Here is a 24,130-nt window from a genome sequence, read left to right on the forward strand (position 1 = left end):
GTAAATTAGCTTTAGGATGCCTGATCCTTGAGCAAGCGGTGGACTTCGGATAAGAACACGTAGCTTTTCACCTGGGTGCCCAACACAAACCAATAGTTTGAGTCGTTTCTTTCTCCATATCAAGGGTGTATGCCTGTTGATCCTTCAGACTTGGTCATTAAAGTAAAAGAACCCCAGTAGTATGGACAGTTCAGATTAACCAATACGCCTTTTCATCCGTCACAATACCTCTAGCAGTTTAGTGTGAATCAGAAAAATGCTTAGGATCATCCAAAGAATCGCGCCACCTCTAAACTTAAACTTACCTTGAAACACGTGCTTATGTCTCAACGCAGTGCAAAGAATGTTCACTGTCTGTCGCCATCTCCTTTTCAATGCACCACCATGGATGATCAAGACACCATATTTTACATGATTTTATGTTTACATACAGTTTAGGCAAAAACGTTTAGGTTATTTAAAGGGCTGGATAGAATTAAAGCTCACAGAACAAAAAAAGGAGGCCCCTAGATAGCTAATGCAGATTTCACTCATCTCATGTTGCGATGAGACATAATTTTCCATTTGCTTATCACAAATCTGTCTCTTTCGATGAAAGCATCTGCTTAATGCCCTAAATGTAAATGTTACATACGTCAGTATTTATTTTAATAACAATGGAGGCAAGATCTGATTTGAATTCCAAAACCTTTTCAGAATTGTCATTCAGGAATACTGTATTTTTTTTTTTTAAATGACCATATCACTTTTTTGGACATTGTAACACTTAAAAAAGTTTACATTTACTAACCATAACTTTAAGATTAGTAAAAACACTAACAAGCATCTGGTCAATTAACAGCTACCCAACAGTTTAGTTATCATTTTCTTATGCGTTATGTGATAGCATTTTTGATTTGGAGATTAACTACAGCAATGGGGTTCATTTAAATCCAGGTATCGTTTTAGACATTATTTCATAGGATTAGGTTATTGCCAAATAATGCTTACTACTACATTGACTGTTTATGAATGGTGCGTTAATGAACCCTTATTGTAAGTTTAACCATGGACTTGAAGAATCGCAGTAGTACAGAATCAGCGTTGGTGTGCAGCGAATGAAAACAGACCAGACAGTTAGTCATTAAACATCACTTTAGTTCCCGCTTCGTTCCCTACCGCCCACGTCACCCCAGTTACTTCATCTCACACACATGCGCAAAGCAGCACGCCAAGTCCACCTCTGCCCATTTCATCCTTGGACGTGCACAGATGAATGCATACAGAGGTACACACACACACACACTGATAATGTTGTACACGTGCAGTGAGTTGAATGTGCTTCCGCCAACAGGGTAAACAAAGCGTAGATATGCACATGGATCACCTGTCTCTCGCCCAACACCCATCTGCACAGGTACCAGCGGACACTCCCACACGCCAAAAAAAAAAAAAAGACATGCGCCCACAACTCTCAGGCTCGCCCCCCCCCCCCCCCATCAGAACCCCCCTCCCCCTTCCCAAACCCCCCCCTAAAACCTAATTAAGATCCTAAAACAAGCCCCACACATTCCACTGGAATTCTGGTGTATTTCAGGATCCCCCCCCCCCCACCCCACCCCAAGCCTCCCTACCCGGCAGCTCCCCTCCCCTGCAGGCCTTCACGCCCCGCTGGGGGGCTGTACAGTAGGGTGGGGGGTGTGGTGGGCGGGGGGTGCAGTCCTTGTGCTGAGCTAACGACGGGGAGGGGGGGAGGGAGATGCGGGGGAGGGGGAGGGAGGGAGGGAGGGAGGGGGGGGGGGGGGGGGGGGAGTCTTGGTCTTCTCAGTCGTCTTCAAAGCCCTGGTTGAGGAGGAAGTTGGCGGCCAGGTTCTCGTTCTTCTCGCAGGCAAAGTACGCCTGGATGACGAGCGCCTCGGGGAAGCCCAGCTGTTTTAACTGGAGACAGACACACCAGCGTTGGAGGCCAGATGGTAACAGACGGGCAGACGAATGCTGGGATCATTTTGAACCCTACATCTCGGACAAGCACGTCATCAATGCTGCCGATGCATCAAATGATGACGGACAGAGGATGTCGCCCTCATCCGGTGGTCATTGTTATATTTTCTGCCTTTTCCACAACAGTAAGGGTGCACCCTAATGGGTCATTCATTTACTGCCCAGTGCCGACTGATCCATTCACTTTTCAGTGTTTTGAAAGTTGGTTTCAATGGAAGCGAGGCGAAACGGATCTCCAGAGAGAAGTGAAATGTGAACCAACAAGATCAGGGTGGTCTCGTTCTAAAAACAGGCTACAGAAAACCAGTGCAGTCAGGTAAGCCATGACAACATCGCTCCATCATTTCAACAAACGTGTACATTTGGCACCCGTAGGACAAGATGTAGACATCTTCGCATTATAAACATCACCGGATGACACTGAATTAGGGACATTTGGTCATTAACGCAAAAACGATGAGTAAAGCACCGGTACAACACACCGTGTAACTACGGTGACTGTTCCGCGCAAAAGGCAGAGAAGAGATAAGTCTTAGTTGTGGGCCAACAGCTCAATGCTCTGGTTCCGAGTCTCACCCTCTCAATGGCCTCCTTCTCCTGGGGGGTGACCTGGATGTAGTTGACCGGGGCGCCCTCCTCTCCGACGGCCCCCAGCTCGCCCACCTCCGGCCCCTCGCCCCCCTCTCCCATTGGCTCGTTGAGCATCTGGATGAACAGCTCCTGGTGCTGGCTGATTTGCTGGGGGAACAGAAGAGGCACCGGTTAGGTAGAAGGGAGGCTCGTGGTTCCCCTTAGAGACCGGCGAAGGTGTATCCCACCCACCCACAGGGGGGACGGTCCTAAAGGGGTTACCTGCAGGAGCTGGGGGTTCTCGCGGCCAAGCTGTTGCAGTAGGGTGGGCAGCAATGCGGGGTTCTGCTGGATGGCGTGCCTCATGTTCTGGAACTGGGCCTGGCTCCGCAGGAACTCCAGAGGGTTCTCCCCTGGACACAAACACACACACACAGGGTCAAGGATTCGTCAGTACACTGATCAATACACGCTGGTCAGTACACTGATCAATACACGCTGGTCAGTGCACTGATCAATACACACTGGTCAGTACACTGATCAATACATGCTGGTCAGTACACTGATCAATACACGCTGGTCAGTACACTGATCAATACACGCTGGTCAGTACACTGATCAATACACGCTGGTCAGTACAGTGATCAATACACGCTGGTCAGTACACTGTTCAATACCCGCTGGTCAGTACACTGATCAATACACGCTGGTCAGTACACTGATCAATACACGCTGGTCAGTACAGTGATCAATACACACTGGTCAGTACACTGTTCAATACCCGCTGGTCAGTACACTGATCAATACACGCTGGTGCATCGGACAAATCCGATTAAATTCCCCTTCTGAAAGCATCTTGCCACTCGAACACATTAGTCTCTAAACATGGTGTTTACAACAATCTGCTGAGAGAGGGTTTCAGAAATAGGAAATCGGTAAATGGCCTTGGAAGGGATCAGATGATCTTCATCGCCATCATGCGGCCATGGGCTTAGGCTTGGTGTCATTCAAACATATTAGCCGCGACCATTCAACAGCACACTAACCCTCTGGGAGGGGGGGAGCGTCGGTGCGCCCCGACGCGGGGGGCTGGGCGGGAGGATTAGTCTCCTGGACCGGACTGCTGGGAATACCCTGAAATACAATCAAACATACCTGCATTAGGATACACGCATGAATCAACAGGCGAGTGTGCGTGTGAGACATGTAACAGGTGGGTTATAGTGACAGTAATTCTATAGTGGAGTGTGTGTGTTCTGTAGTGTTGTGTGTGTGTGTTCTGTAGTGTGTGTGTGTTCTGTAGTGTGTGTGTGTGTGTGTGTGTGTGTGTGTGTTCTGTAGTGTTGTGTGTGTGTTCTGTAGTGTTGTGTGTGTGTGTTCTGTAGTGTTGTGTGTGTGTGTTCTGTAGTGTTGTGTGTGTGTGTTCTGTAGTGTTGTGTGTGTGTGTTCTGTAGTGAGTGTGTGTGTTCTGTAGTGAGTGTGTGTGTTCTGTAGTGTGCGTGTGTTCTGTAGTGTGCGTGTGTTCTGTAGTGTGTGTGTGTGCGCGCTTCCGGTAGAAAACAGATGAATATGCATAACAGGTACAGGTGAGTATGGGTTACAGGTATAGAACAGGTGTATATGTGTTTCAGGTAGAGAACAGGAGAGGGGGGGGTGCTTGTTCTCCAGGTAGTGAACAGGAGGGGGGGGGGGGGGGGTGCGTGTTCTCACAGTGAGGAGGTACTCCACAGCTCTGTGGGGGTTGTTGAAGCTGGCCCGGAGAGCAGCCACCACCCGCTCCCTCTCGTAGCCCATGGACATGATCTCCGTCAGCATGGCCTCGTACTCTGCTCCCGTCACTGGACACACAACCACAAGGCCCTTCACCACACTGGACGCCTTCACCTGAGGCTCCACCTCTTACCAGACCGTACACCTTTCACCTGAGGCTCCACCTCTTACCACACTGTACAACTTTCACCTGAGGCTCCACCTCTTACCAGACTGTACACCTTTACCTGAGGCTCCACCTCTTACCACACTGTACACCTTTACCTGAGGCTCCACCTCTTACCACACTGTACACCTTTCACCTGAGGCTCCACCTCTTACCACACTGTACACCATAACATGGACAAATGTAAAAGGGCATGCACATTTAGGCATACTCGCTTCTAGCTTACAATGACTGAGTATGCTTCTTTTTTTTTTATTGAAATAATCGATTTAAAAAAGATTCTGAATCTAAATTGAATCGAGAACAAATAAATTGCAGTGCAAAGATTAATCTATATTTTTACCCAGCCCTAGTCAACAGGTGTCTTCCTAACCTCACATTCACAAATAAACAGAGCAACAATCTGACTTCTGGTTTAAAGTGAGGCAACATAAACAGACAGCATCTGAACAGAAAGCAGCATCTGGAGTACAGTGAGGTAACAAACACACAGCAAGCTGAAACTGGTGTACAGTGAGTTAATAAACACAAAGCAAGCTGAATCTGGTGTACAGGGAGGTAACAAACACAGCAACTTATGATTCCTGGACCCCTATAGTATATCGCTACTACGGTGTGGCAGATTTCATTTACAACAACGAATGCACAAAAAAAAAAAGTATCACAAAGCTGCCGCGGTCCGTAACCACGGCGATAACACAGCCCCCCCTCTTAACTAGGGGGCGTCGAGTTTTTTAAATTGCATATTTCAAGTGGCCCGGAGATGTGACTTACCCAGCGCAGAAGAGGCTTCCACTCCCTGGACGGCGGTGCTGGAGCTACAGAACCAAGAACACACAATGTTCCACTTGCTATCGTTTAGGAAATTGCTCACATGCAACGTTGGGCTATGTGCCTCTGGCTACAGTGGTTCAGTGACTTGGTATTACAGGGGCTTTGGGATGTTAGTTCCCAACAACCAATCAGTCCTGTAACCCTCATCGAAGCAGCAGGTCCTAGTCTGGACTTATTTTGGGCCATTGTTGAGTTCTAGGAGCTATTGTTAAACATATTCATACATGCTTATGAGTATGTTGGAATTTTAACACTACTTCTGCCAATCGCAGGTAGGGGTGTAAATAAATAGACAAATAAAACTAGGTTCCACTCCATCATGGTTTTATTCCTGCTCTAACCACTCTCCAACACTAGAGGGCGCAAGTCAAACAAGCTGCTGTTAGGGGGGACAATTGACTTCACAAATTCAGTTCAATGAAGTGACCGGTCCCAGGGCTGAGGAGGGGGGGCGGGGGATGAACTCCAACAACCCCAGGCGGTCTTACACCTATTTGAGGGTGGTCTGGGCCAACGTACCCGGCGGGCTGCGGGGCGTCCGTGGCAGCCGCTGCGAGCTCCTCCGTGGCCACCTCAGGGGGGATGGGGACGGCGGCGGGGGTAGGGACGGCGGCGGGGGTGGGGACCGCGGGGGCGGCTGTAGACGTGGAGCCAGAGTCCTGGACCGGCGGCTTGGGGGCTTCTGAGGAAGGAGTCGAGGCGACGGCGGCAGCAGCAGCAGCTGGCTTGGCCTAGCGGTGGGGAGAGGGTCTTGGTGAGGAGCGAGTGGAGCCTCATCTCACAGGTCAACGTTAGGATACTAGGACCCGACTGAACACAGGAGGAATGAGTGTCGAGACATTGTTGAACGGATCTCATTGATTTGGCCGGAGGGTTATCGGCATTATTTCAGGATGGAATGTTAAGCCCGCCTTTGGATAAACAGACAGGTTTAGCCCTTAATGGGAGAGTCCATTTATTTTTCATCTTCAAAATAATTGCTTTTAAGAGAGGTAGAAAGTATAGTAATAAAACCGATGTCTCGTCACATAAGGTTACCAGCATCACAATCCCAAAATATGTTAATGACGTTTACAAGAACACTTAAAAGTTTCTGTGTACATTAATATCTGGACTTTTAGTTATATTATTAAGGTCCGACATTTCCCTCTTAACCTTTTCAAATGTCTTAGGGTTCCATTAGATATACTTAAACAGAACATATGCATGGTGTGTGGTCAGGCTTGTGTACATATAGCCACGGTTTAAAAAAAGGGGGAGATTTAAAGTATATCACTTTTCTCAAGCCTTTTATGTTTTCGTTTGTCCTTGATACTTCAGCTTCACACCACAAGGACAACCGACAAGACTTATCCATTTCATTAATTCAATATAATCCATTGTGATACAATGTTTACTCACACGCAGCTAGTCCAATGAGTACTGTAGCAGTTCTAGAAATACCAGTAATGACAACTTCATTCTCATCTCACCTTGGACACCATAACTACCACAAAATTCTTCTCATCGATTTTGTAGTCCTTAATGGGCGTGTCATCTTGCAGGATTTTACCAGCATATATCAACTTCTGCCCCGATACTGGGAAGTTGTCTTTCCCCCTCTCTGTTTCGATCTTCTCCTTCAAGGCCTTTACCTGAAAGGGGATGTTAAGGAGATAAATGACATAGGAGCACAAATAGCAAAATATAAATCGCTACATGGGTCTTAAGTGTCATCAATTTACTTAGATATCAGATTCGTTGTCAGTTTAGAAACCTGACATGATAATGGGGTACCCCTACAAAAAAATGTATTGCGAATTTAAACTAAATCTACATCAAACAGTGTTTGGTGGTTATAGCAAGAACAATAATAGTTCATTTTTTAAGATGTACAAAACCAACGTGTTAACATGAAACACTGTCGTTGGCTATAGAACACATAGTTAAAAGAGTTAGAAGATGGGCAGCTGGATGCCCGTTAAGAACATGTGAAGTTAGAATGAGAAGACATAATGGATGTGCTAGCGGGCTAGGCTAAGCTAACGCACCGCTAACATGTGGAGACTCAACACCCACCACACATTAAAAAATACGAGTTGATTTGTCATTAAACACAATATATCCGTGGAAGATTGCCAAAAGAGAAGCCAGTATGCTTAATGGGCACGAACAAATAGCACTTAAGTCTACAAGCGCGGTTTCTTTCTGCGTTAGCATTAGCTTAGCTTGCTAGCTTTTTAGCCACTCACCGTCTGATCGGGATCTATCTCAATCTGGATGGTCTGCTGCTGCAGGGTTTTTAGTGTGATCTGCATTGTAGCGATAGCTGGCTATGACTACAACGGCAACCACTTCCTAGCCCCTAATTGTTGGTTAATTTGTTGTTATTTAAGTAAGAAATGTTTGACTATCCGTGAAATGTGTGTATCCATGAGCACTGAGAAAATCGCGATCTTTGGTTGTGCGCTGACGGGGGCGCTACTGGACCTCCCGGAAACTCTCGCGATATGTGTCAACACTATAGTGTAGTTTTATCCTTTCACCTGAACGCATTGGAATTAAGCCTATCCAGTTTTACTGGAGATCTATGAGTGCAGCGAGTCTGTACAGGATCCGAGAAGGCACAAGAGTGTTTCACTAGTAACGGGATGATTAGGTCTAGTACAAAGTAAACAAACGGGAGGTGGCCTCCTTTGACTGTTTAACAGTTGATTTACGTATATATCGCAATTATTGACTAATTAAATATTTAATTAAGAACACGAGATCTGAAGTTTGATTTGTCAACCCAAAAAGTAAAATATAGTAAAATATACTCGAATATTGGACACGAATAAAATACCTGAACTGTGTATGTGTTTGCATGCTTGTCTCTCTGTGTGTGTGTGTGTGTGTGTGTGTGTGTGTGTGTGTGTGTGTGTGTGTGTGTGTGTGTGTGTGTGTGTGTGTGTGTGTGTGTGTGTGTGTGTGTGTGTGTGTGTGTGTGTGCGTGTGTGTGTGTGTGTGTGCGTTTGTGAGTGAGTGGGAGAGAAAGAAAAAGAGAAGAGAGAGAAAGGAGAGAAGGGAAGAGAAGAGGAAGAGAGAGAGAGAGAGAGAGAGAGGAGAGGAGAGGAGAGGAGAGGAGGGAAGGGAGAGAGAGAGAGAGAGAGAGAGAGAGAGAGAGAGAGAGAGAGAGAGAGAGAGAGAGAGAGAGAGAGAGAGAGAGAGAGAGAGAGAGAGAGACCAAAACTCACTGGGCCCTAGTGAATTTGTGTTCATCATTTGGGAACGCATGTTGTGTTAATCTCTGCATAAAGCCCACAGGGGGTCCAAGTTGTCCATATTTCAGGGGCTATGAGGGAGCAGGTGCCGCTAAACACTCTCTCTCTACCCTAGGACTCACACCTGTTGAAGTCATGAAGTGTTTTTGTTGTTGTTGCTGAAACAATGATATAATTTGAAACAATTACAAACGAGCTAAACAGTTTGAATGGACAATATTACAAAGGACACCAATGCCCACAATTAAAACAATTTGCAACGAATTATATTTCATTAATTCCAATTTTAGGAAAAAAATCTGTTAACATTTGTATGAATTTGGTATCTCAAACCATCGGTTGGTTTCGACGGTTCCCACTGTTAAACGGTACCCATGTTATCCAGCAGGGGGTGTCGTTGCTCCACAAGATATTTAAAAAAGGCCTTGATACTTTCTCCGTGTTCTCTGCAGTACGATAGACATCTTCTGGCCCCGAGATTTTTTTATTTTTATGGTGGGTTTTTGCTATGAACTGGCCTTTGAATATGGTGCGTGAAATTCGTTAGTTAAATTTCTCTGGCTCTAAAAGACACACGACTGTTTGGTTTCTGGAGCTGAGGGAAATGAATATAATCTTCTCACAGAAAAGCACAGGTGTAGCTCATAACATTAATTATGGGTATGGGGTATGTTTGTATGGCAGCACACCATAACTAGTCAAATAAATACAAATTTACCTTGCTGGTGCTGCTTAACTTCAATCTGTGAAATAGGTCAATTGAGAATGAAGTTGAACACTGAATGTCCAGTATTTATACCCACACTCACCCAAGATACAGGCTCCGAAGTCTGAAAAACAGCTTTATTTCCCAGAATTCTTGGAGATATGTTTAATCAACTGGTTATTATGATGATCGCTTTGCCCTCATGATTTTTAATCAAAAATGTCCTTCTGAGTTCTTCACTTGGAAGAACAAACTTTTAATTTAATAAAAACACGAGAAAGAACGCACACACACACACACACACACACACACACACACACACACACACACACACACACACACACACACACACACACACACACACACACACACACACACACACATATGCATGCACGTTCAAACGCACACAAGCACACTGGCTGTACACACGCTGTATCAAACTGTGAACCTATTAGGACAGCTGCAATTATGAGGACCTGTCAGAGGATGGTTTAGACATGTAGACCTTATGAGGACCTTTTACGGAGAACAAAGAAAACTGAAATAAGTAGGAATACACAGAATATTTTGAAAACAACTTTACCTAAGAAGTTCTTATTTTATGGTCAAAAACACAGATACAAAGGTAACACTTTGCAATAAGAGTACTTTCATTAACCATTAGTTAGTGCAGTAAAAAGCATGCAGTAACAATTAATTACCAGTTAGCTATGTTGTTCATGTTAACTAAGGTATTCATTTAGACCTCATTGAATAGGGTAAGGTTTAGGGTTAACCCTAACTCTAACCTCCCCACTCTAACTCTCCTTAACATCTATGCTAATGCTATATAGTCATGCTTATTACTGCAATAACCCATGTTAATTAATGGTTTATAATGTACCCTTATTGTAAGGTGTTACTGATACAAAATTCAGGAAACTTCTGCCTGTAGCCTGGGCGCTACCCGGTGCCTGGGCGCTACCCGGTGCCAGGGCGCTACCCGGTGCCAGGGCGCTACCCGGTGCCAGGGCGCTACGCGGTGCCAGGGCGCTACGCGGTGCCAGGGGGCTAACTGCCTGTAGCATTGGTTCTACATGGTGCCTGGGTTCTACCTGTAGCATGGTGCTGCTGCCTGTAGCATGGGAGCTAACTTTAGCATTGTAGCTAACTGTCTGCGGGACTCTGATTTCCCCTCGAGTCGGAATACATCAACAGGTCTATGAGGGAAGACAAATAGAGTTTGAAGGAGAGCTGCTCTGGAGATGAAAGCTGAAGTTAAAATGAAGCAATGTTCAAAGCGTGTCTTGCCTCCGTAATGTGGTGTATTTCCTGCTAATACTGGATATCATGTGTTTCGATCGTTTGATTCTCTGACCACTATCAGTCCATATTACTAGTGGACTGATCAATAGATAAAACAATTGCAACATGAATGAGCAAAAGAGAAGCAAAATATTCTCACTAAACTCTAGTCTTTCTACACCTTAATTTATGTGTTTCATCATTAAACAGGATTCGAATAAACAAATCGATGTTATATAGTGAGGCATCCATCAGTTTTCTATTATTAAATAACCGAAGAAATGTTTTGGTGGTTGATATATTTCAGCTTTTAGATGGCATCCAACCCACACGAAGTCTAGTGTATACTCTATAGACCCTTCCTACATAAACAACCCCAATTTATTTTTAAATCCTGAATATTTTGCTGCCACCTCCGGATAATTTTCTACCTGCTCTCCATCAGGTAAATAATCAAGGTTGACTCACACATAGATGGTTCTGTTAACACTCAGCTAGCTCCCACCAGATGCTTCCGTATAAAGTTGTACCTCATTACATGTCCAGTGGAGTCATAAATATGTCTCAGTGTTGTTTGTCTGAGTTCAGTCCACGATAAATGAACAGGATGTAAAATATCAATCAGCTACAGAAAAACAACCCTTGTGTGATATTAAAATAGATGTGTTTGGTAGGTAGGAGGGTAGGCATTTATGAGGGTAGGTACAAAGATAGGAGGGTAGGTAGTAGGGTAGGTAGGAGGATAGGTAGATAGGAGGGTAGGTAGTAGTTAGTAGGGTAGATAGGTATACCTATCCTATAGGTAGGAAGGATAGCTATACCTATCCTACCAACCTTACCACCTACCCTCCTATCTATAGATAGGAGGGTAGGTAGATAGGATGAAGCTAGGTAGGTACTGTAGGTAGAAAGGCTGGTAGGCAGGAGTGTAGGTAGATAGGAGGGTAGGAGGGTAGGTCCATAGGTAGGAAGCTATTTAGAAGAGTATGATGCCCACAAAGTTAGAGTGTTCCCGAATGAGCCAATCTCTCTGTGTTTACCCAGGGCAATGTTAAACAGAGATGATAGAGAAAAGGACAGAACTGTCTCACAACACGCGCATGAAGCGTCAGCTAAATCCCCTGAATGAAGCTGAACCGTCTTGTATTAGAAATTGTCGGAGCAAAACCTTCCACTTTTAAATAGGTATTATTATTTCTGTTACATCATTCCTGAACTCCGTCAAATCAAGCAAGGCAGACAGTTGGATGAATCCCAGGATGAACTCCTGTTTAAAACTCATAGATATGTTTGAGAATGTATTTCTGTGTGTGTTCTGGCGATGCTCAATTCCAGCAGCAATTAGAGAAGACAAACGGTCATCGTTAATCCAACCAACAGAGAGACCCTGCCCCCTGGAGGTCACAACCAATGACCACACTAAATCATACCTCTTGTGTGTGTGTCGGTGTCCTTTTTTGTCATGTTTGTGTGGGTGTGTTATTGATTATGTGTGTTTCTGTGTGTCTGTGAGTGTGAGTGTGTGTGTGTGTGTGTGTGTGTGTGTGTGTGTGTGTGTGTGTGTGTTCGTGCACATTTGTTTGTGTGTGTGCGTGCATGCGTGCGTGCGTGTGTGTGTTCAGACCAAAGAAAAGCCGGTTGGTCGTAACTTTATTGCATTTCAAGTGTATTGTTTCACAGTACGTAAAACACCTGATAGAAAGGTAAGAACCACGAGGTGTAAACATCAGAACGATATAGAAACATCCGCACATTCAGTCATGCATAAAGAAGTCCAACCCCGCAGAATCCCCTGCTAGGTCCCAGTAGGGGGGCTTGGGGGTCCGGGTTCATAGAAACAAGAAGATCCACATATTGTGTCATGCAACAACACAGAAGAAACCAGCTTGTCTTTGTAATCTTTTTCATCACCATCGTCATTAGTGGACGACCACACACGGGATGCAGACGGTGAATTCAAATCAATAATAAATAGAGTGCAAAAGACTGTGATCATGTATTCAAAAAAGGTGGGAATTATTGAACGATAATAATAATACAATAAAAGAGGTCGTACCTCCAAGTGTGGTTTGGTTTGGTGTGTTGTGGTAAAGTTATACTATGGTTGTGGTGTATTTCTGGAATGTTTGTGGTGTGTTGTGGTATGGTTATAGTCGATTTGTGGTATGGTCGTGGTGTGGTTGTGGTAATATTGTGGTGTGGTTGTGTTGTGTTTGTGGAGTGTTTGTGGTTTGGTCATAGTCTGGTTGTGGTCGGATTGTGGTGTGTTTGTTGTGTGTTTGTGGTATGGTTGTGGTATGTTTGTGGTCTGTTTGTTTAATGGTAAGGACAGAAGTGGTCGGGCTAGCAACAAGCAAACCACTTTTTGCAAACATGCTCCACAGATTTTTTTGTAAACAAGGATTTAGTTTTCGTGACTCCGGTTAACGGTAGCAACGGTCACAGTGTCGCGTATGCAGCACTCCTCTTTGTCGTCATGACGTTACATTCATCTGTTCCAGGCGACAACATGCACATCCTGGGAGTGTGGCAGGGCTAGTCGTGGCTGAAGGTCTGAGGGAGCTCATTGGTCAGAATGTGCCATCGCTCCACCCTCTGTCCCTTGTTCTTCAGAGAGTCCATCCAATGACGGAGGGCGTCGCCCTGTGAGTGACAGCTCAGACAGACACCACCTGACAAAACACCAACCAATCACAGACAAGAGAGAGAGAGCAGGACTTGTGAAGACAAAGGTATCGTGACTTCTAGTAAGACCTTAAAATGAATGAGATCCTGTAGGGACAGGGTAGTCAACAGGTTAGGGACTCCCAGTCAAAAGGTTCTTGGTTCCTATTTTACAGTCCAACAGTTGATTGACAGTAGATGCTTGAGCAAGATGCCCTAACCACTAACTACTTAATCTACATATGATAATGTTTACTGTAAGGTGATCTAGATAAGGTGTCTGCTAAATGAATATGTTCCTACAAAGTGAAACTTTGTTACTCTGTTTTCAAGAAACGCTGTATTACACAGCATGATGCACTTCTTTGGACTCTCAGTTGAACTGTGCTGTTTTGTGCTGGGATGCCTTCTGAATGTAAGGTTCAGCTTTAGTACCTGTGTCTTTGAATAGACGGTATTCCAATTTGAATAGACTATTCAAACAAACACGAACTAGACTAGAGCTCTGGTGAACCACAGCGAATTTGAGATCCAGAGGACAAGTTTTCTTACCGATGAAGTCGTTGGAGCGGCCCAGGTCGTAGTCCCACACCGTGACCTCGAGAGTTTTATGAGCCAGCTCTGCCAGAGATATCTCGTAGAAGAACTCCTGCAGAACAAAGAGAGACCTGCTTTAGGTCCTAGTCTGGAGCTTTTTGGACCCGTCTGGGCCCGTCTGGACCCATCAGACTTTTCCTGAATAAAACAAAAACACCTACGGGCTGAAACAGTGCTATTCATCAATGAGAATTGAGGAGGTTAGTCTAGTGGTTGGAATGTTATGGATTTTCCCCCAGCTGAAAGGTTCTGCGTTTGAACCCAAGTGCCTACCCGTAGGCATCTAAAACGCAAACCGGCCTTAATGACACGTATATACTGTTAAGCTGCATTTGATGAAAGCTAAACCACTAACACAGAGAACCTTTGGGTTGTATTGTCTGAAATTGTTGCTATTTTGAAGTTGAATTGGATCATTTTATATCAGCAGCACCTGGGAGATGGAATCTTCCTTTGCCTGCTTTCTCAAGATCTTTACCCCCGAGGATTATGGGGGCTTTGGTGTGGTTGATGGAGGGCTTAGTGTTCCGGGGGCTGCTGTCGGATTCAGATCTTCACTTGGAGTGTGTGAGCGTGATAAAGCGCTGCCGATCCCTCTGATCGGCTCATTATCATCAATCACTTTTATTTGTTAATTGTTGAGGGAGAAAATACCCCGTGGATTATCGCGCCGAATCCTGATTTAATGAGAATGTCTAAAAACTTAAGGGCATGAAGATACATGATATAATTACATAATGAAGGGCATGATGCAAGAACGGTATCAAAACAAAATGGTAAGGGAAATGGCTTTACAGAGTTAAACCATGAGCCGTGGCTCTGGCGGAGATGATACACACTATAGTATACCACTCTACTTGGTGAGGTGACGGTTGATGAGTATCATATTATATTATATGATATATATTGTGTACATTAATCGACCTATCCATCTATTAAGCGACCAAAAAGTATTGAGAGATCTGGCGTTAATGAGGGAGGAACCTGAATTAGTAAAGTGTTTTCTAAGGTTCTATAGGTCTAGGTTTTATGGAACTATGGTTCTATAGTTCTAAATTCCTCAGTTTCGTAGTTCTATGTTTTATAGTTCTATGGGTCTGCATGTTCCATAGTTATAGGTTCTAAAGTTGATGGAGTGATGGAGGAAGGAGGTGATGGTGTTGGAGGTGATATAGGGTAGAGGGTAGACGTGATGGAGGTTATGGAGGGTTGAGGGGAAGAAGGTCATGAAGGGTGGAGGTCAAGGTGATGACGGAGGTTATGGAGGGTGGAGGTGATGGAGGTTATGGAGGGTGGAGGTGATGGAGGTTATGGAGGGTGGAGGTGATGAAGGTTATGGAGGGTGGAGGTGATGGAGGTTATGGAGGGTGGAGGTGATGGAGGTTATGGAGGGTGGAGGTGATGGAGGTTATGGAGGGTGGAGGTGATGGAGGTTATGGAGGGTGGAGGTGATGAAGGTTATGGAGGGTGGAGGTGATGGAGGTTATGGAGGGTGGAGGTGATGGAGGTTATGGAGGGTGGAGGTGATGGAGGTTATGGAGGGTGGAGGTGATGGAGGTTATGGAGGGTGGAGGTGATGGAGGTTATGGAGGGTGGAGGTGATGGATTTTATGGAGTGTGGAGGGGATGGAGGTCATGAAGGGTGGATGTCATGGAGATGATGGAGGTTATGGAGGGTGGAGGTGATGGAGGTCATGAAGGGTGGATGTGATGGAGGTTATAGAGGGTGGAGGTGATGGAGGTCATGAAGGGTGGAGGTCATGGAGATGATGGAGGTTATGGAGGGTGGAGGTGATGGAGGGTGGAGGTGATGGAGGTTATGGAGGATGGAGGGGATGGAGGTAATGGAGGGTGGAGAGGATGGAGGTCATGGAGAAGATCGAGGTTATGGAGGGTGGAGGTGATGGAGGTTATGGAGGGTGGAGGTGATGGAGGTTATGGAGGGTGGAGGTGATGGAGGTTATGGAGGCTGGAGATGATGGAGGTTATGGAGGGTGGAGGGGATGGAGGTAATGGAGGGTGGAGAGGATGGAGGTCATGGAGAAGATCGAGGTTATGGAGGGTGGAGGTGATGGAGGTTATGGAGGGTGGAGGTGATGGAGGTTATGGAGGGTGGAGGTGATGGAGGTTATGGAGGGTGGAGGTGATGGAGGTTATGGAGGCTGGAGATGATGGAGGTTATGGAGGGTGGAGGGGATGTAGAGGGTGGAGGTGATGAAGGTGATGGATGTGATGGCGGATGGAAGTGAAGGTGATTAAGGTGACAGAGGTGATGGAGTTCACCGAGGTCATGCAGGTGGCTGAGATGATGAAGGTGATGAAGGTGGAGGGAGCGTGGAGGTGGTGATGGAGGTGATGAAGGGTGGAGGTTATGGAGGGGTGGAGTTGGAGGGAGCGTGGAGGTGGTGATGGAGGTGATGAAGGGTGGAGGTTATGGAGGGGTGGAGGTGATCAAGGTGACGGTAGGTGGCGGTGTTGGAGGGAGCGTGGAGGTGGTGATGGAGGTGGTTGGAGGAGGTGCAGTGTGCTGGGTGGTGCAGCGTGCTGGTTGCTACTGGACTCGTACCTCGTTGAACTCTGGGTTGAGTGTCTTTTTAATCACTGCTGTTTTGTGCTTGGATTTCTTCTGTATGTCAGGTTTCAGGTATCTGTTGGAGAGACAGAGGGGGAGTCGGGGGGAGACGGGGGGAGGAGCAGTGGGAGGAGGGGGAGGAGCAAGGGAGGTGAGATGATTGGCAGTGTTTTGCTTTGATATTCATGTGATGCGGCTCCTGTTCAGCCTCTTCAGAGAGAAAACGTTCATTCTTTTTTGATCATTTTCTCTCTCTCTCAAGTACACACACACACACACACACACACACACACACACACACACACACACACACACACACACACACACACACACACACACACACACACACACACACACACACACACACTATCTCCCGTCCGTAATACCCCCCCCACACCTCGCTTTATCTAATTATGTCTGCCGCCAGAGGAATTTCCTCCAGGTATCATCACACTTCCATGATGAACCACCCAATCTGCTCCTTTATCGTCCCTCACTAATAGAGGAGACTCCCCTCTCCCCTCCTCTACCCTCTCCTCTACATTCTCCCTTTTCCTCTCTCCTCTCTTCCCTCCCCTCTCCTCTAGCCTCTATCATCTAACCTCACCCCGCTCCCCTTTCCTTTCTCCCTCCTCTCCCCTAGTCTCCTCCCCTCCCCTCCTCTCCCTTCCTCTCCTCCCCTCCCCACACCTCTTCCCTCTTCCCTATACTCCCTCCTCTTTCCTGTCCTCTCCCCTCCTCTCCTCTCCTTTCCTCTACCCTCTCCTCCTCTCCTCTACCCATGCCCTGCTCCCCTCTCCTCTCCCCTCCCCTCCTCTCCTCTCGTCTCCCATCCTCTCCTCCCTCTCCTTTCCCCTCCTCTCCCCTCCTCTCCTCTCCCCTCCCCTCCTCTCCCCTCCCCCCTCTCCTCTCCCCTCCTCTCCTATCCACTCCTCTCCCCCCTCTCCCCCCTCTCCTCTCCTCTCCTCTCGTCTCCTCTCCTCTCCTCTCCTCTCCTCTCCTCTCCTCTCCTCTCCTCTCCTCTCCTATCCTCTCCTCTCCTCTCCTCTCCCCTCCTCTCCCCTCCCCTCCTCTCCTCTCCCCTCCTCTTCTCTCCTCTCCTCTCCTCTCCTCTCCTCTCCTATCCTCTCCTCTCCACTGTCTATTAGTTCCTATGGCGATCGAGGCTGCAGAACATTACTATTAATTAGCTAGTGAGCGGCGGAGCCAAGCTCTCTGGGTAAATCTCACTTAGCGAAGCTGACAGCGACTGAAAAACAATCAGTCCAATTAGACTTTACTGTTACAAATCCACTATTACAGACCTCACAAAACCCTTCGGGAAAAGGGTTCGTGTGTGTGTGTGTGTGTGTGTGTGTGTGTGTGTGTGTGTGTGTGTGTGTGTGTGTGTGTGTGTGTGTGTGTGTGTGTGTGTGTGTGTGTGTGTGTGTGTGTCTGTGTGTGTGTGTGTGTGTGTGGGGGGGGGGGGGGGGGCAGTGGCTATGCGTATATGAATCTTTGTGAAGTGTGATGTGTGTGAGTTAGCACCCGGGCTAATGATGCATTGAATCCCATTAGTGGAGAGGAAATCTTTTGGATGAACACAATCCACAGGTCGCTCAATAAACACTAAAGGATTAGCGCTAACAACACAAATAAACAGGCATTGTCAAAACGTGGGCGCAGTATTGTCATCATAACACAATGATACCGCACTCTCCTGCCCCCGCTCTCTCTCTCCCAAGTAAAACAAAAACACACACAAGGAGAAAGGTCGCATTGCGTCAGTATTAGTTTGTTAGCGAGTACATTTAATAAATAAATAAAAGTATACAAGCCATTCGGTGAATGCTTTCATCAACAGCAGCGTACAATGCCGTGCGTTCAATCATTCTGAGCAAGGCTGCAGTGGGAAACAAACCCCTCACCCTGGCAATGTTTAATGCCTTGCTCTACCGGCTACCTGACAGAGAGTTAAAGGAGGGGGAGAGGTTTATAGAGAGAGGTTGGTAGAGGGAGGCAGAGGCTGCTAGAAATTAATTGGTAGAGAGAGGTAGAAGCTGCTAGAGAGAGGCTGGTAGAGAGAGGTAGAGGCTAATAGGGAGAGGTTGGCAGAGGGAGTGCTTAGAACGAGGAGGTGTCCAGGACTAGCTTCCTCTTGGACCGACTTCACATCTTCATCAAGTGGGGCCAAGTTGCCATGCCAACAGGACCAGCAGGAAACAGACGTGCTGGGGGTTATTGTGTGTAATATTATGGTCTGTACTGGTTATCTCTTCGCCTCTCAGCCTCTCACGGAGATCTCCTCCTACAGCAGCTGGCACTTCCGTCTGCAACTCGCCGCCAAGCCCAGTGTCCATGAAGGACGTTTTCATTATGAAATCTGTGTCTGTGCTGGGAAATCATGCTGTGGTTGCACTGGGCGGCTCAGATTGTAACCAGTAGAACTGTGGTGGTACAACACGTTTTGGTCAAAAGATGATTCGGTGGCTTATTATTCTATTCGTAGTGGTGCCTCACAATGTTTCACACAGTTTATTCTGATTGTTCTGTTCTGTGTTGCCGCATTTAAAACAAGTGGCTTCCTCTAAGAGTCGAGTTGACCCACAGTAACGACATAACTCCTCCAGCCTTTCCACATCCAAACAAACACAAGTCAAAAAGCCGAGACCGGCAGAGAGGTTATGAACAGACACCGTCCTACAGCCTCTGCGCTGCCGAGGCTCGTCCGGTCGGGGGGGGTTGACTCCCAGCCAAAATGTCCTGGGTTCGATCCCCGACCACCACAGTCTACCTGTAGGCATCCCAGAGCACGATGACCCCCAAACCACTGCCTCCCACCACTGTGAGTTCCTCCGAAATGAGCGTCTGCTAGATGAACATGAGAACAGCGGGTCTCAGAGCGCAGAACTCACATTTTGACGTAGGGGTCGGAGAAGCCGTTGACGTCCATGGCGGCCAGGTGGGCACACCGCCGCACGCCGACACAGAGCCCCCCGCCACGACGGAGGTCTTCCCCCGCTCCCACTCCCCCCTCCACCTCCCTGGCCTGGAGGAACTGCAGGGAGAGCAGGAGACGGCCCCTCTCCTCAAGGCTGTGCAGCTGCTCGTTCTCCCACTGTCGGAGGAGAAGAGCAGTTATGGTCAGGTGAGGGGGGGTTAGCGGCTAAGGTTAGCGGGCAAGCCTAGCGGCTAGCTTTAGGGGCTACGTTTAGCAGATAAGCTTAGCGCATAAGGTTGGCTAGCCTGACAGAGGGAGAGAGAGAGAGAGAGAGAGAGAGAGAGAGAGAGAGAGAGAGAGAGAGAGAGAGAGAGCTCTAACCTGACAGAGAGGGAGAGAAGAGAGAGAGAAAGATCTAACCTGACAGAGAGAGAGAGAGAGAGAGAGAGAGAGAGAGAGAGAGAGAGAGAGAGAGAGAGAGAGAGAGAGAGAGAGAGAGAGAGAGAGAGCGAGAGAGAGAGAAACAGAGACAGAGACAGAGACAGAGAGAAAGAGAGAGAGAGAGAGACCGAGCCCTCTCCCCCTGCCTCTCTCACACACCTCCCAAGTGGTCAGGGGGTTCAGTAAATATGGACACACAAACATATACTGATACTGTCACATAATCAATGACATCCACACAATACAGAAATAATACGTGCACAAACACACACACACACACACGCACACACACAGGTTAACCACAGCGCACCTGAACGATCACTTAGCGTCGTCTTTCAGCGTCTCCTCTGGGTGACAACTAATTTTAAAAACTCAATTTCTCGGCGGTGATCTGAGCTCCGGGACGTTTAATATTCACGCCATGGCAAGATTTCAGCCAGTCACATTAAAGTTAATGGCAGCTCTAACAGACCCATCCCCACACCCTGTTATTATTATATACTACATTATTATGATGACACATTAAACACGGTCGTTAGCGGTAATCTGGCCTAGATTTCACCCCACATTCTCCCAGAAGGCTACAATCTGTCATTGTAACACCAGCCAGGTGTTCAAATGTAATTTGTTATAAGAAGATGTAACTTTGATTAAGGGTAATTTAAATTGGATGATGAATGTGGATGGTGAGAGATGGATTATGATATACAGCAGCCAGCAATGTATAATTACTTTTCAGCTACTGTTTAACACTTTGTGATCAGAAGGCTATATAGATAGAGACTAATACTGTAGCAACAAAGAAAGTATAGCAGTTCTTAGTTTGCAGTCAGTATGTATTAGAAATTGGCAGCTAACACAGTAGTAGCAAAGACAGTATATGTGTTGTTAGCTTGCTGTCTGTAACAGCTCAGAGCGTACAACCCCAATTCAAGGTCAGAGGTTGCGAAACGAGTCCCTACCGAATCCCATCTATAAAATCACGCTTCCACGGCTCACCAAGCAAAGTGCTTCCTACAGGAGGAAGGCTATCGCCTCAAGGTGCTTCCAGTCATTTAACAACACAACAGGATTCTACTTCTTCCCTCAACGGTTATTACTTGAATCATAAAACTAACAGCCTCCATCCTGTCCAGCCGAGCTTACAACCCTACTATTCCTGCGTTGACCAGTATTCAAGCGCCTGCGCTTGAATAACCAAACCAACGCTACAGAACCAACCGCAATGCTACGGAATAAACCACAATGCTATAGGACCAAACACAACGCTATAGAACCAAACATGATGCTATAGTACCAAACACAATGCTATAGAACCAAACACAACGCTATAGAACCAAACACAATGTTATAGAACCAAACACAATGCTATTGAACCAAACACAATGCTTTAGAACCAAACACAACTCTATAGAGCCAACACAACACTACAGAACCAAGCACAATTATATAGAGCCAAACACAACACTACAGAACCGAACACAATGCTATAGAACCGAACACAATGCTATAGAACCAAACACAATGCTACAGAACCGAACACAACGCTATCGAACCAAAGTGTTTAATCCTGCTTGAACACAAAGTTCTGTGTTTGAGCCCTAATGTCCTCACTCTACCTGTAGGCCTCCTGGAGCAAGATGACCCCTTACCCATACCTGCTCCTTAATGGCATGTCTCTGTACTGTCTAACCCTCTCTGCTCCTCAATGACCTGTCTCTGTACTGTCTAACCCTCTCTGCACCTCAATGACCTGTCTCTGTACTGTCTAACCCTCTCTGCTCTTCAATGACCTGTCTCTGTACTGTCTAACCCTTACCTGCTTCTTAATGTCCTGTCTCTGTTTTCACTGTAAATTGCATTGACTTGAAGCATCTAATGATTGAAAAATACAAACATGTCTGATAATGAATCAAAAACAACGTATAACAAACTGGTTATTTTCTTTGTATGTCTCAGATACACTCTCTCTCTCTCACTCGCTCGCTCGCACGCACACACGCACAAGCACACACACACACACACACACACACACACACACACACACACACACACACACACACACACACACACACACACACACACACACACACACACACACACACACACACACCAGTGCAGGGTATTTACTTCAATAAGAAGTTATCTTGCTCTCCAAACAAAGCACCATTGTCACTCTTCCTGAATGGGCGACAGCATCTCAACAGTTTGAGATCCCATTTATTCTGTGACTGGGAAGAGAAATGGCCTTATCCACCTTGTCGGAAGGCCTCAACATCACATTGGTTTGTCTTTGTTTGGTTCTTCTTCTTAAACAGTGACTGACATCAGTTTGGTAGACATTGAAACGAGCCCCTGAACAAATGACTATTCACACTAGAATCTCAAGTTACACCAAACCCAGGAACTGGGAATGGGTTTTCTTTCTCTTTCTGGACCAGCTGATAAGAAACTACTTTATTAATCCCAGACGAGCATAAAGCAGAAGGTAGAGGACAGTAGGCATGAATCTGTCTCCATCCTGCTGGGATTAATTTACTCCAAACGCCCCCTCCGTAATAGGGTCTTCTAGGGCAAGCTAACCAAACCACGCGGGGAATAGTATGTACGCAAGACTCAACGCTGTCTGCTTATATTGTTATGAAAAAAAGGAATGCATCAGTTTTATTTTCAATCAATCCGACGAATAATAAAAATACCAAATATTCCGTTTTTTTGCCTCTTTGGTTTTTTACCAGTTGAGGTGAATCTGTCTGTTGGGCTGCGTAATCTGTCCCACCATGTTGTACTCAATTTTGTAATTTCAGAGGCACGTTCCGTGTTCTGAATGCCAATTTTTTTGTGCTTCGATTGCATAATTTGTGTCATTAGCGTCCTCATCCTGCAGTGATGGATATTACAATTAATTAGCTGGGTTAATAGAGGAGCAACACTCTACTGGCAAACAACACGCCCTAATAATATAAAGCTCATTATAAGACATGTCAACACCAGTACTAGCTTCACATGCTAACACCAGGAGTAGCCTTCCATGATAACAGGAGAGCTATGAAATCCTTTCATGCTAATTATGAGACTAGTCTTCCATGTAAACACCACCAGCACTAGCCTTCAAAGGTTCACCCACTGGTGAAGCCTCCCACGCTTATGCCTTCTCATGCTAATGAAAGCACTAGCCTCTCAGGCTAACACGTGGACTAGCCTCCAAGGCTAACGGGCTGTCCCTAAAGGCTGTCCCTAAATAATATGGGGAACTGAATGAAGAGGTGGGAGGAGAGGGATTAAGGCAAAACAATGAATTTGGGCGTTATTCATGGATTTACAATACTCCAAAAACAGCATGAGGGTGTTGTATTGTTCCTGGATTACAAAGTCTGTCTCTATAGTATTACAGTGCCTGCTAGATATCCTCCTTGATCTTTGTTGTTTCGATTATCCAATTGCGCTGCTACTCAATGAAGTTTAATCGGCCGCTTAATTTTCTCGGGAAGAGGATACTTCAGTGTATCCTAATGATTGTTCAACAAATGTTATATGTGGTCACATAAGGTTTATTATATGCGCTACGAAGTCTGAATGTTGTGATTGATCAGATAATCAACAGTGGACATAGTATTTTTGGTCCAGCTTAGGCTCAGCTGCCCAAATTACATATGGCCCCTTCTGCATGTCCTCAAAGCAAGAGGGATCAAGCAAGCCAGACAGGCAGACAGATAGGTAGAGAAACAGACAGACAGACAGACAGACTGACGTACAGGTAGATAAACAGACAGCCATACAGACAGACAGGTACCTCTCTTAAGTAACAGGATATTCCCCTCAGAGCTGTACCCATGGCTGTAGGAGAAGGAAGCTGAGAGACAGAGAGAGAGAAGTTAGGGAGGGAATAAATGAATCAGCAATAAGGTCTCTTATATGGGTTTTCTTTTGTGTGTGTGTGTGTGTGTGTGTGTGTGTGTGTGTGTGTGTGTGTGTGTGTGTGTGTGTGTGTGTGTGTGTGTGTGTGTGTGTGTGTGTGTGTGTGTGTTTTTTTACCGGCGGTCGATGTGTGTTTGTTTGTGTGTGTATTACCGGGTCCGGTTGTTGTTGTGTTTGTGTGTGTGTGTGTGTGTGTGTGTGTGTGTGTGTGTGTGTGTGTGTGTGTGTGTGTGTGTGTGTGTGTGTGTGTGTGTGTGTGTGTGTGTGTGTGTGTGTGTGGGTGGGTTACCGGGGGCGGGTGCTCCAGGCAGGTGTGGAAGTACTTGGTCTGGTCTGGTTTGACGCGTCGCAGCGGAACCCTCGACTCCCCAATGAACTCGTTGTGAGTCAGCTTGTCCTCGTCACACACTGACAACCTGGGGTCAACGCAGGGGTCCGGGGTCAATTCAGGGGTCAGTGACCAAGG

The 24,130-nt window shown here is 46.3% G+C and overlaps 1 protein-coding gene across 1 annotated transcript in view; it reads right to left on the reverse strand.

The window, feature by feature from the left end:
- Window positions 1–1,776: 1,776 nt before the first annotated feature.
- Window positions 1,777–24,130, reverse strand: part of doc2a (double C2-like domains, alpha) — a 28,012-nt gene continuing 5,658 nt past the window's right edge. The window contains exons 5-17 of the mRNA XM_056576290.1: window positions 23,954–24,080; window positions 23,540–23,599; window positions 19,280–19,482; window positions 16,380–16,461; window positions 13,769–13,865; window positions 13,108–13,224; window positions 5,840–6,038; window positions 5,261–5,304; window positions 4,261–4,388; window positions 3,597–3,684; window positions 2,833–2,963; window positions 2,557–2,718; window positions 1,777–1,917 (exon numbers count right to left, since the gene is read on the reverse strand). Of these exons, the coding sequence (XP_056432265.1) occupies window positions 1,804–1,917; window positions 2,557–2,718; window positions 2,833–2,963; window positions 3,597–3,684; window positions 4,261–4,388; window positions 5,261–5,304; window positions 5,840–6,038; window positions 13,108–13,224; window positions 13,769–13,865; window positions 16,380–16,461; window positions 19,280–19,482; window positions 23,540–23,599; window positions 23,954–24,080 (1,552 nt within the window). The 3' untranslated portion in view covers window positions 1,777–1,803. The remainder of the gene's footprint in view (window positions 1,918–2,556; window positions 2,719–2,832; window positions 2,964–3,596; window positions 3,685–4,260; window positions 4,389–5,260; window positions 5,305–5,839; window positions 6,039–13,107; window positions 13,225–13,768; window positions 13,866–16,379; window positions 16,462–19,279; window positions 19,483–23,539; window positions 23,600–23,953; window positions 24,081–24,130) is intronic.

Source organism: Gadus chalcogrammus, chromosome 2, assembly GCF_026213295.1.
Source record: "Gadus chalcogrammus isolate NIFS_2021 chromosome 2, NIFS_Gcha_1.0, whole genome shotgun sequence".
Lineage (NCBI taxonomy): Eukaryota > Metazoa > Chordata > Actinopteri > Gadiformes > Gadidae > Gadus > Gadus chalcogrammus.